The sequence below is a fragment of the Mesoplodon mirus genome, assembly GCF_964341445.2.
Source record: "Mesoplodon mirus genome assembly, chromosome: 4".
Lineage (NCBI taxonomy): Eukaryota > Metazoa > Chordata > Mammalia > Artiodactyla > Ziphiidae > Mesoplodon > Mesoplodon mirus.
Window position 1 is genome coordinate 144244448 of NC_138979.1, and position 13677 is coordinate 144258124.

General features: G+C 37.9%; 1 protein-coding gene across 2 annotated transcripts in view; it reads left to right on the forward strand.

Annotated features, from left to right (window-relative positions):
* Positions 1-13677, forward strand: part of TMEM260 (transmembrane protein 260) — a 57892-nt gene that overhangs the window by 12127 nt on the left and 32088 nt on the right. For both annotated transcript variants that reach the window (XM_082619687.1, XM_082619688.1), the window contains exon 4: positions 12184-12361. In XM_082619687.1, the coding sequence (XP_082475813.1) occupies positions 12184-12361 (178 nt within the window). The remainder of the gene's footprint in view (positions 1-12183; positions 12362-13677) is intronic.

Consider the following 13677-nt stretch of genomic DNA (forward strand, 5'->3'; position numbering starts at 1 on the left):
AAGCCATAACTCATATAGATTTGCTGCTTTTCAAAGCCATAAAAAGTAGAGAACAGTCTTAATGAATTGAAATATTATGATATACTTCATAACTTTGCATAATAAGACTACTTTATATTAAATCTCTATTGTTTAGTAAATTAGTGTTGCTGATGAAAGTAGTTTAATACCCTCATTCTGTTGATCTTAGTTATTTGGATCTTTTAAGTTTACTTCATATACCTTTGGTATATAACATTTTAAAAATTATGCAGCATTTTCTAAGTTTTCAGTTAAAAAGGGCTTTGAGAATAATATGCTGGACTAAACTTTTAACCAATTTCAGTTTTGCTACCGAATACAAAATACACTGTCAGGATTGAGTAATAAGCTAATCTTGAGGCTGTGTGTGTGTGCTTTTTTCTTTTCTTTTTTAAATTAATTTATTTGTTTATTTTTGGCTGTGTTGGGTCTTTGTTGCTGTGCACGGGCTTTCTCTAGTTGAGGCGAGCGGGGCTACTCTTCGTTGCGGTGCTTTTTAAAAAGCAACTAAGGAATTATTGAATTTATTTACCCTTAATATGCTAAAGTGACATCTTAAAATTAGCTCATTAAAATTAAAAGACGTACATTTTTCTACTGAAATTGATGAACCTACTTCAACCACACTAATAGGAAGCTGGAGGGAAAAAAAAGGGAAATTCAAGTGAGGTTGTGAATAAAATGAGAACTGTTTTCAGCAGAACTCACTAATAAATTGCAAAATAATCTAAACTGTTTTCCACTTGAACTAAAGAACACCTCATGATAAATTATATATAATATGAGAAAAAACTGTTTTCTATTCCCAATCTAGAGGCTCATAAAGCCTCACAGAAGGATATCAAGGGAGATACTTCTTCAAGTGAAATACATATTCTTAGAATCTAACCTGACTTACAGAAAGATAACATCTTTCAAGGCTATATGAAGAACACACACTTCAAACATTACTGTGAAATTTTAATAAAACAACCATTGTATTTTAAAAGATAGTCACATGCCAACAATCAAAATCAAGTTTTTACACTATTAGAGAGGCATGCTTAATTTTCAAGGTTTCACACTAACAGAGTAAGGTAATGATATGGATGATTCAAAATAAATAATCTAAAAGTCATTGAAGTATGTTTTATATAAATAATATATCTTACAAATATGTTATATAGAAAATATATTTTGCAGTATATTGGCAGTAAAATTAATTTTCCTAATTATTTTTAACTTGGGCTAACACTAAAACCATGTAGTTCACATTCCAGGACATCACAGTGGTCAGTCACTGAGAAAAGATATACCAAGAGTATGACAGATAGTATGGGAAAGGTGGTTAAGTATTTAAAATTTCACCCAGAAAATGCAAATGACAGAAATTCTCCACTAGGGTAAGGAATATGTGATGCTCTTAAGAGCATCCTAACAAATGTGAGGCTCAGAATTCTATAAGGCCTACATGAGATTCCTAAGAAAGGTACTGATTGCGCAGCAGTTTTCTCACTTATGGAATACTACTCATCTGTTGACACAATGGATAAATCAGGAGGTTACAATTTACACCATTGACACAGGTTTGCTATTGATGATAAGGTATATTTTTCTTTCCGCTACACAGTATTTGATTTTCATGTGTAGTCACATGTTTGTCTAACCCTCAATCAAAAGGCAAATAACAGAAACCTGAAATTCTTTCAGAACACACATTTGACGTGCCTCATAAAATTCATGAATGTATTTGTCTTCAGTGTTACTTGTGTGCAAAGAACCCAACATGGAGGGTACACTACTTTCCTTCAACACTGAAAACTCCTACTTGAAGTAAGTAGAATCGAGTAGGAAGGCCACAATGCAGCATCTGAGCATTACTGTTAAATAAATTATTATTAGTGTCAACTCATATTCACGACTTTAAAAAAATGCAGTGGATTACAGGGAAGAGATATGGTAAAGCAGGGTACAATTAGTGGCAAATCTACTGCCCCTGTCCTCCCAGATTCTTATCTTTCTGGGTCTTGTTCATGAAGATTATACAAATGTTATCTCTGGCTCCCATTCACAAAATCAACACCCATATATTTCTCTCTTCAATGTACCTGGAGATGGTCAAACTGGGAAGCTAAGCTACTGACAAGAAAGGTTTTCAGTTTCAGCTGAACCTTTCTCATTGAGTGGCAGTTCACTCAAGACCCTTTCAACAAATACGTATTGAGTATCTAACATGTTCCAGGTGGGCAAATTATAGTCAGTGGGCATTTGGAGAGAACTAGAATCTAAATTTTTTCTTGTCATTTTCAAGTTTAGACCTAATAAACATAAATCAATAATTGAGGACATGGTATATTAAAGTTCTACCTCTGAAGCCACCATCACTGCACCTAAAAAATAATGTAAAACATTTCCATCTTTAATAAATTTGCAAGTAATCCCATTTTCCCATATTTTATAAAAATTTACTTTCACTGCAGGTAAAATCCTACGAAGGTTTATCCTGTTCCATGTGATTCTATCAAAGGGAAGAAAACTGTTCTACCCTGAATTTTCAGCTACGTAAATATCAACTACTGAAAGGTACTGAAAGGAAAAATACGAAGTATTATTCCTGATTTAAAACCACTAAATAAACTTGGGGAAAAAATGGAAAAGGCTTCGAAAAGGAAAAAGGCACAAGTGAAATGGAAGGAACAAGATTATGAATAGCTTCCATAAATAAAATGTAATTACACAATTTCCATTAGAATTAAAATTTGTTCACTAACCAATAAATGATGAAACTATTCAAGGCTTAGAACAATTCACTTTCTTACAGCTCATCAACCTTATACCCAAATATCTAAAAGGAAAACACTGAACTGAGCTTTATAGGAATCACCATCATTTACTTTACATTTTACCAAGTTTCCATAGTATGCCAAATGACTTGCACTATGGGAGGCAATATCTTAAGGTACAGCCTAGCTTAAAATAACTCCCAAATTACAGATTTTCATCAATTTTGTTTGAAATTTTTAAAAACACACAAGGCCTTAGGCTTCCCTGGTGGCAGAGTGGTTAAGAATCCGCCTGGCAATGCAGGGGACACGGGTTTGAGCCCTGATCCAGGAAGATCCCACAGGCCCTGAAGGATTTTTTTTTCTTTTTTCTTTTCTTTTTAATTACTTTATTTATTACTTATTTGGCTGCATCGGGTCTTAGTTGCGGCATGCAGGATCTTTCGTTGCAGCGTGCAGGCTCTTTGTTGTGGTGCACAGGCTTCAGAGCACGCAGCCTCAGTAGTTGTGGCACGTGGGCTCTCTAGTTGTGGCACATGGGCTCCAGAGCACATGGGCTCTCTAGTTGTGGCACATGGGCTCCAGAGCGCATGGGGTCAGTAGTTGCAGAGCATGCGCTTAGTTGCCCTGTGGCATGTGGGATCTTAGTTCCCTGACCAGGGATTGAACCTGTGTCCCCTGCATTGGAAGGTGGATTCTTAACCACTGGACCACCAGGGAAGTCCCGCTAAGTCATCTTATTTGCTTAAAAAGTTTAAGACTGGATTCACCTACAGACGTATTTGTCAATGTGATTTTTGCAGCATCACTTAGATAAGTCTTCTGCACATTTAATGTCTTTTTCTATCTCAAATTTGCAGTGGCTTATTGATATGAGAGATTCATTGATATTTGGCTCAAAAAGACATAAAATGGAAACTTTGAGGTATTTCGTTTGAAATTTCACAAAAGTTTGAGAAACTGTAAGGGATCTTCTTTACACATCAGTGTGAAAGGCAATATGAGTAACTGTGAACCTTGTGTATTTTATTTTTCCCTTTGAAATATTTGTGTTACAGACAAGGAATAAATCAAGTAATATGAAAAAAACTTTTAAAGTAAATTATTATTTCTATACTGTTGCCAAAAGAATATTTAAGCACTTGAATTAAAGTACAGAATGATGAAATGATTATTCCCTAGTTTCTGAAAGATATATCCATATGGACCTCACTTTATCTAAAAAAATCAACATAACAAAATCAAAATGAATCTTTTAGTTTTTTTCCCTTAATCGCATTTGTTACTAAAACATCACTTTTATAACAGTAAAGGACAGCAGTGATAAAGGACATTGTTCTTAAAAGAAACAAAATTTACTCCACTACCAAAACATCTTTTCTTTCAATTTTTTACAATGAAAAAAGAATAATTTCTAAGTAATGGCATAAGTTATTTTATGAAGCATTACTAGAGATGGTTGGACTTAGGTTGAGGTAATTAGAAACCATTGCTATTTGGATATTTGAAGAGCATTAAAAACTGAAGATAAAGTATATCTGAAATTAAATACATATATATAAACATTTAGTTTTCAAAAAATCATATAGCTTTTTCTAGGGATACACAAATACACATATGTAAAGTGCAATATACTTTTACCTTTTAAAAAGTGCTAATATGCTGATATGGCTATCTAGTGGTATCAGTAATCCAAAAATAATTCTCTTGGCTTTGTAATACTTTAGAGAGTTTTAAGTTCCTCACATCTGATTTCCTTACTATGTTTTGATTAGGTTACAGTTAAAATATTCTATTCCTCAGAAATACAGAAAAAATCTACCTATTCAGTACCCATTTAATATGTTTAATTTAATGAGAACCTGGAGATGAAGCAACTACCCTAGTCTTGGTGAAATTACTTTTGGGAAAACTTGGAAAGGTGATGCCCGTATTGAGTTGTAAACAATGAGTGGCAGTGGCCAAGTGAAGGCAGAACCATGTTCCAGATACAGGGAACCTCCTGTGCAGAGAAACCCAGAGGTGGAGGAGAAAGAGCCTGTGAGCACAGGGACTTAACAAGTCACTCAGTGTCGAAATGGGTTATGTCAGAAATGAAGCTACAGGTGGACTGAGACCAGATAATGAAAATCCTTGTCTGTTGTCATGGGGAGCTTGGAAGATGCTTGATAGTCCAAGAGGAATCCTTAAAGGGTTGGAGGCAGAAAAGTTCAAGATCAGATATGCTTGAGGTCCCTCACTCTGGTGGCGGTGGTGGGCCTAGCACTGGAAGCAGGCAGCACGCAAAGCTGCAGTATTGGTGTGCACCTGAGGTGTGGATTCAGATGAGCTGAACTAGGGCAGTGGGGATGTGGGTGGAGAGAAGAGCGTGAGTTTTTTAAATGTTGATGAAGCACAGTTGGCAGGATGCGATATGTTTGGCAGGGAGAAGGGGAGAGGAGCTCTGATGATGACTCCTAGGTCTCTTAACTTAGATAACGAAATGAGGAAGATACTGAAATTTACTAAGATAGAGGACACGGGAGCAGGAATTATTTCAGGGAGGAGGATGAGAAATCAGTTTTGTGTGTATGGACACTGAGGTTCTATGGAATATCCAGAGTTGGCGTGGCTTTGTGGTGAGGGTGCAACAGTAAGTTGGGGATAAGGTAAGTTCAAAACTAAGGGAGAGGCATTTCTGGAGACATTTGGTTTCTTTAGTTTGTAGCTGGCAGGTGAAATCAAGATGGTGAATAAAGTCACCCAGGCAGAGCAGAGTGAGAACAATGTCCTGAGAAAGAAATCTTGAGAAACACTGGCTTTAAAGGAGTTAAATGCAAGAAGAGGAGCCATTTGGAGAAAACACATAAGGAAGATCCAGAGCCATAGAAGGAAAACCAGAGGATGTGAGGTCCAGATGTCAACTCAATGAGTGTGGTTGTGGGAGTGACCCAGTGCAGCAGAGGGGTCCCCAGAGCCTATCGTATTTGGCAGTTAGGTGGTCACTGGGGACCCCAGTGAGAACAATTTCAATAGAGAACTAGGGTGAGAACAGAGGGTGGAGGCTGCAGATGTGGACAGTGTGAAGCCAATCCTGAGCCTCGCCATGACCCTGAAACTTGCCTTCAGGAAAGCATCCTCGACATCAGCTTGCTCTTTAGTCATTTATCTCCATCTCAATAAGGTGAAACGAAGCATGCACAGATAATGTGTATACCGTGAACAGTATAATGAGACTGCCGACCTACAGAGTCAGTGAATGAACTGGAGACCTCCGAAGTCTTCAGAGCCTCCTCATCTTCACCATTGCTGACATTTGACTGGTTAGCCAGTCACAGGCTCAGCTTGCTGTGTACTCACATGGGGTGTCACATCTCCTCGTTAGCCTGCGTGTGATGTGGCACTGGGCCACACACCTGTCTTCCTACATTGGGCTCACCCTGCAGACTTATTAATGTATGATGGACTGCTTGTCTTTTGAGAGAAATGCTTAATTTTAATGAATATCGTATGATTTTGAGAACAGCTTTATTAAACTCTTCCCTCACAGGCTCCTTTCAACAGTAGAGTCCAGTCTTGCTTTACAGGCCTGTTCCATCCTTCAACAATTTGCCGTCCCCTTTCCCAACCCACTTCCCACTCCCTGCCTGACTTGAGCTTTCAGCTCCCTCATTTCCTCGTCGCCCCTACACTTGTCTTCCATTTAATTGAGACCTAGATCCCTTTGCTCATCTTTCTGATCCCTCCATCAGCCCCCTGCTGGCTCTGCTTCCGTCCCCATCCAATGTAGACCCTGTGGTTCATACTTTAACACCTTTCCCTTTTGTCCTTCTGCTTACCTAGTAAAGCCCCTAACCCCAGCTCCGTCCAGCCTGCCCAGGCCCAGCTCAGGCTGCTGCAGACCTTTCCACAGCCATGCGGACTGAGGCTATACTGCCCCATATCCACAGCCCCTGCGGTCTCCAGCCTTAGCTGAGTGTTTATTATTACGTGTTATTTGCTACTTACAAGTCCTTGTTATGTAACCCTCCTCAGCTCGTGGAGTTTTCTCACAAAAGATGTTTCAAATTATCTCTACTTTTCTTAATCCATTAATTTGTACATGTTACATGGTCAGTAAATGTTGGTTGATTCTGAATCTTAGTATGAAGCAAACTTTTAAAGGCAGTGTGTTCAAACGTGTGTGTTTGAAGGGACATTCACAGTTTGATTTATAAAAGGCTGTTGGAATCAAAGAAATTCTCACAGGCTTAGCCTATATACATTATTTTATGGAAAACATAAATAGTAAAATGACGAGGCCTCCAAAATGTTTTAGTATATTCTCTTTATGGATGCACACGTAACTTTCTGCTCTTAAGCATACTGCCGTCTCTTCTGTGTCCCACAAAGCTCTGACAACGTAAGCATTTATTTTCAGAATTTCCTCACACAGTTTTTCTTGAAGACTTAATAGAAATAATAAACAGGGAAGGCAGGTTGTTTTAGTCAGGATTCTTGGTTGCGAGCAATTGACTCTGGCTGTGTTTAGCAGAAAAGAAACATATTGAAAGGAAGTTGGGAAGAATGCTACAACTCAATAGTAAAAAGACAACACGATTTTTTAAATGGGCAAAAGATCTGAATAGACATTTCTCCAGGGAAGATGTACAAATGGCCAATAAGTGCTTGAAAAATTGTGCAACATCATTAGCCATTAGGGAAATGCAAATCAAAATCTCAATGCGAGGGACTGCCCTGGTGGCACAGTGGTTAAGACTCTGCGCTCCCAATGCAGGGGGCCGGGGTTCGATCCCTAGTCAAGGAACTAGATCCCACATGCATGCTGCAACTAAGAGGTCGCATGCCTCAACTAAGGAACTGGAGAGCTGCAACTAAGGAGCCTGGCTGCCATGACTAAGGAGCCTGCCTGCCGCAACTAAGACCCAGTGCAACCAAATAAATAAATGTGGGTTTTTTTAATGCTTTTAAAAAACAATCTCGGGGAGATACCTCTTCACACCCACTAGGATGGCTAGAAGCAAAAAATCAGATAAAAGGTGTTCACTAGGTTGTAGAAAAATCAGAACCCTCATCCATTGCTAGTGGGAATGTAAAATTATGTAGTGACTTTGGAAAACAGTCTAGCAGTTCCTCAAATGATTAAATGGGTTGCCATAGGCTCCAGCAATTCCACTCCTAGTTACATACCCTAGAGAAATGAAAGCATATGTCCACACAAAAACTTGTACACAAATGTTTATAGGCACAGTATTCATAGTAGGCAAAAGGTGGAAACAATCCAAATGTCCATCAACGGAAGAATGAATAAGCAAAATGTGATATATCTATACAGTGGAATATTAATTCAGCCATAAAAAGAAGTGAGATACTGATACTACAAGTTGGATGAACCTCGAACACATTGTGCTAAGTGAAAGAAGCCGGTCACAAAAGTCCACATATTCTGTGATTCCATTTATAAGAAAGCCCAGAAGAGGGAAATTCACAGACAGAAAGTAGATTAGTGGTTGCTTAAACCTGGCAGTGAGATTGCGGGTGGGGATAAGGGGGAGATAGTTAAAGGAGAGAGAGTTTCTTTCTGAGGTGATGAAAATGTTATAAAATTGACTGTAGGGATGGTTGCATCTATCTGTAACTATACTAAAAATCTTTAATTGTACACTTTAAATGGGTGAATGTACAGTATATGAATTATGTCTCAATAAAGCTTTTTATAAAAGGAAACATTCAAATCTAGCATTGGAAAAAAAAGAGAGAGAGAAGGAAGTTGCAGAGCTTGCAGAATTTCTGGGAGGGCTGGGTTACCAGGCTCTGAGCCTAGGCAGGTACACGCTAGTGAAACCACCACTGCTGCCATCTCTGGGCCCCAGACACCCCAGCTTACACCACCAACACTGACCTGGATTCTGAGCACTGCCCTTCAAAGTGCTGCCATCGTTGTCTGTGAAAATGGTGCACAAATCCCACCAGCCATGTCTGATTCTGTCTCCATCCCTGCTTCTTGGCCTCACGATTTTCCAGTTCAAAGAATGGAGCAGGTGATTCTGACAGACAGAGCCCAGGTCATATACCCATGCTCTAGCTGAAAGGGAGATTGGAAAAGTATCTCGTATTTTCAGTGTGTATAATAGGAGGGGCCGTGCCTCGTAAACTCGTATCCCTCAAGCATAGGAGAGGATTTTAGATGTTAAGCAGCAAAACCAAAAGAAAAGAAAAGGTCCACTACCCTTTTGTCTTCAATTTATATTAGGACTACAACCCAAATTCCTACAGACTGAGTTGATGTCTAAGCAAGCTCATTTGATATGCTAAAAGATCAAGATTATAGGTTTGATTTCCATTACTGGTTTTATGATCAGTTACCTTCTCTTCTATAACCTTACTCAGCAGTCTCACAAATTATTTCTCTGATACCAAGAAAAATCTAATGAAAGAGTATATGGATTATTTGTTGGAAAACCATCCTGACCTTGGCAGGGGGGTGGTGTGGGACAGAAATCAGGTGGGGAAAATTCAGATTATAAAGACCTTGCTGTTGTAGGATAAGTCTTCAATAAAATGCTAATGTACATAACTATCTGTAATAGTCTAAGGTGACTGGATAAATTTTATCACTGAAGTTGATAATTTTACCTTTACTCTTCAATTTCTAAAACCTTATGAAATATTTGAAAAGGCAGTTAACATAGTTCATAATTCCAATAATTAATGTCAACAATTCAAACACTAGGATGTCTTCCTGAGCATAATAATGTGTTAAAAATCATTGTAGATTAGTGAGTCATGAGTTTTCTTCCTGAGGATTTGTACATATCAGTTCTCTTTAATTAACTGTTTGGTGGTTTTAAACTTTAATGAATTGCCCTTTCAAAAAAGAAAAAAACATGGTTAAAATCAATCTTGACAGGTGTTGTGTACAATTCAAGTTGGTAGTATGTTGTGTTGATAAAACATAGACATAAACACGATTCTAATAATGGACAAAACTTCTGTTCTGTTCTTCACTCAAGGAGGTGCATAGTTAACCAAGTAAAAGTACAATGTATCATTAGTCTGGAATAAATTACTTGACATTAAAACTAAGATAACCATCTTTTACCCCATAATGTCATGGTCCTAAATAGCTAGACTAACAATTTCAATCCTGGTTCTGCCACTTCATTACCCACCATAGGACTTGGAAAAATTACTTGGCCTCCCTGAGCCTCAGTTTCTTCATTTGAAAAAAGGAGACAAATCACATCTACTCATAGGCTTATTGTGCAAATTAAATGAATTAATATAAAGAAGGCACTTAGAGCAATACCTGAAACACAGCTAGCAAGAAACTCAATAAATGTTAGCAAATTATCTTGGAAATTTGCTGATTTTTTTGTGTGTGTGTGTGGTACGCGGGCCTCTCACTGTTGTGGCCTCTCCCGTTGTGGAGCACAGGCTCCGGACGCGCAGGCTCAGCGGCCATGGCTCACGGGCCCAGCCGCTCCACGGCATGCGGGATCTTCCTGGACCGGGGCACGAACCCATGTCCCCTGCATCGGCAGGCGGACTCTCAACCACTGTGCCACCAGGGAAGCCCGAGCGCTTCATTTCTTTTAAATAGAGGAAGGAATCTTGTATCTTATGCTGACTGTCCAGAGTCATATTGAGAGCTGAAACTTAGTTCCTTTAAAATGTTACTAATACTTGAAGATTAATTCATTCTCTCCTTTGCTAAGTTTCCTTTCTGTGCTTGGGGCTAGATGCTTCCAATCTAAGTGAAGTTTAACTCCAGTTCATATTTCAAAAACAATGTCAAAATAATTAAATTAAAGACAATTAAAGACAATTAAATGCTATCGATATGCAGAGATGGGCTAGAAACCAGGGAATTGAAGAGAAAATTGAGAAAAGATCCGAGTTTTAATAAAGGAGCAGCGAGGATATTCAGTTCAGCACTACAGCATGAGCAGAGGTGCAGAGCTAGGAATAGTCCTGTCTTATTAGGGAATTTTGAGGAGCTTGACTAGTTGGTGGGAGATCATGTTGGTAATTAGTGGCTAGGGGTGTCTGGTTTATTGGGAGCCTGGATTCCAGGCTAACTCATTTCTTATTTATCCTATAGGGATGAAGAGTATTCACAAAGAGTATGTTTCAGAAAGTTTAATCTGATGTTATATTGCAGAAGGGTTGGAAAAACATAAGACAAGTTAGGAAACTATTAAAATAATTGAGTCTAAGGCAATAGGGATACAAATCGAAAGGAATCTGGGAAGGAATTTGGAAGGAAGAAATAACTTTAGGGTACTGAATCAGGATAACTGGGAGAATGGGTTACTCTGCAAGAAATAGGAAACTGATGATTTTTATAAGAGAAAGAAAACAGAAAAATTGTAAAGAGAAACTCAAAGAAAAACAGGTTTGGTGATACTGAAATTCTTTAGCTTTTTTTTTTTCTATTAAGATTGATTAAAAGCCATGCAATTACTCCATAATTTTTATACAAAGCAATACAGCTAAAAAGTAATGCCCTGGGACCATATAATATCATAATTATTAGACACAGAGATGCTTGCTGAATAATGCTTGTAAGCAATAGATTTTCAGTAATAGCTTTAATTTTCATAGCTTTAGATTTATAGTGAAATAGGAAGTTGTTTTGGTTTGATATGCCACATTACCAGTCTCAAATCTTATCTCTGAATTGAGATCCAGTTTCCTTGATTGATTTGAAATGTGGGGCTCTTGTTGGCATTTGGGGGCGAGGAATTTGTTTCCAAGTGTGGCATTTGATTCTTCTGGATTTCTAAAATTCACATTGCCATCCTTCTCTTTAAAAGATATATCATTTTTAACTTTGACTTTGTGTAAAGAAGAAATCATCAGAGACTAAGAATCTAGCTTACAAGATCTTAAAAGCACCAAATATTGTGACCAAGACATATTTTGCCAAATGTTGGGAGATAAATGTAGAAGTACCTAGATCCAAACATTCCACAATAAGTGAATGTTCCTGAACAGATATTCTGCCGTTTCATTAATTTTTACAGTTAAACACATTTCAGTCTTAACCAGTCGTTATCATTCTTCTTCTTAGATATAGCAAGAAAAATGACACAGGTTTGTTATCTCTCTAGCTACTGTCTCTTCAGGCTTTCTGAACTGGCTTGAATCCTAAAGGTTACATCTGAGAACTAAACCTCATCCAATCCATAGGATACCAAGCAGGTTTGTTCATTTGTTTGTTAATAGGTTAATATATGGACTTCATAATTAAAATCTGTTGAAAGGAATTATTACATGAAGTAATGTATTAACCATCTAATGTGTTGGGATAGTGCTGGGCAACTGTCATAATTGCTGCTGCTACAGTTCACAAAAAGGAAAATAAAGTCGGTTCTTTTTGTTGGGAAAGAAGATTTCATGTTATCTGTATTTGCAGGCTTTCTGGCTCATATGCTGGAGGAATCCTTGCTGCGGGGGTGTTTTCATTTTCTCGTCTAACATGGCAGTGGTCCATTGCAGCAGAGGTTTTTAGCTTAAACAATCTGTTTGTGGGGCTGCTTATGGCTCTTACTGTACATTTTGAGGAGGCAACAACTGCACAAGAAAGATCAAAGGTAACCTATTTTGATCAAAGTGAAATCACTTTTCGTTTTAATTTTTAGACAGATGCTCTATTTCATTTTAACTTTGGTTTAGATATTGTTTATCTATTCTGATTACTGTCAAGGTAATCTAGGCATGTTGAGAGAGAAAATATTCTCAATTCTTTTCCTATGAATGATGAGAGCCTCTATAAAACATGAAATTTTTTCTTTCTTTCAGAGTTCAGAAGTTTTTTGAAGAATGAGGGTATTCTGAAATCCCTTTTGAGTCCTATGGGAAAGATAGACTTGTTGGTTAATCCACCATCGTGTGTGTGTGTGGGGGGGGGGGGGTGGGTGGGTGTGTGTGATCTTAAGATGCCAAGTCCTAGGTTGACTACCTTAAATTATTTACCATTATGCCACATTGACTTATTCTCTAATTGCAAAAAAGATCAAATTTGCATTTTTTTTAACTAAAAGGAGAGGATCAACTGTAAAATGAAGTAGTCCCAAAGAGATTACAGTGACTTCTAAGGCCAACACTATCATCAAAATAATTTGAAATGTGGAGGAACCCTGTCTTCTAAGGGCTTTTACCATCTATACATTGAAGAGTGCCAGATCATCTTAGTATATGCGCAGCCTGTGTCATTAAAGATTATAGAAACAAAAGAATATAAAAGTTTATCTGTGGCTTCCATAAACAAACCTGTGGTGCTATTAGAGTTTATTTATTTATTTATTTATTTTTGTGGTACGTGGGCCTCTCACTGTTGTGGCCTCTCCCGTTGCGGAGCACAGGCTCCGGACGCGCAGGCTCAGCGGCCATGGCTCACGGGCCCATCCGTTCGGCGGCATATGGGATCTTCCCGGACCGGGGCATGAGCCCGTGTCCTCTGCATCGGCAGGCGGACTCTCAACCACTGCGCCACCAGGGAAGCCCCTAGAGTTTATTTTTTACTTAAAATAAACTTTTTTCTGATTATGAAAATAACACATGTTCAAAAATAGCAGAAAGACCACCCATAGAGAACCAGGTTTCTAAATAAAAGTGTTATATTCAATTTATTTAATTCAGTAGGAGAAAAAGTAAAACAATTGTTGAACTTCAGTTCTAGATTTCACCTGAATGAGAATTACACAATATTCTGTTACTGTTAGGACATGTCATCATATAGGACTTTGTAAAACTTAGTTTGAAGACAGTAATTTAAGGTCACTCTGCAATGATTTGATGAGAATGAAAAATAATAAAAAATAATGGTGATAAATATTAGTGCATGTTAAAGCATGACTGTTTGCATCTAAGATGTTGATTTTAACCAGACTTATCGTACAAATGCTTA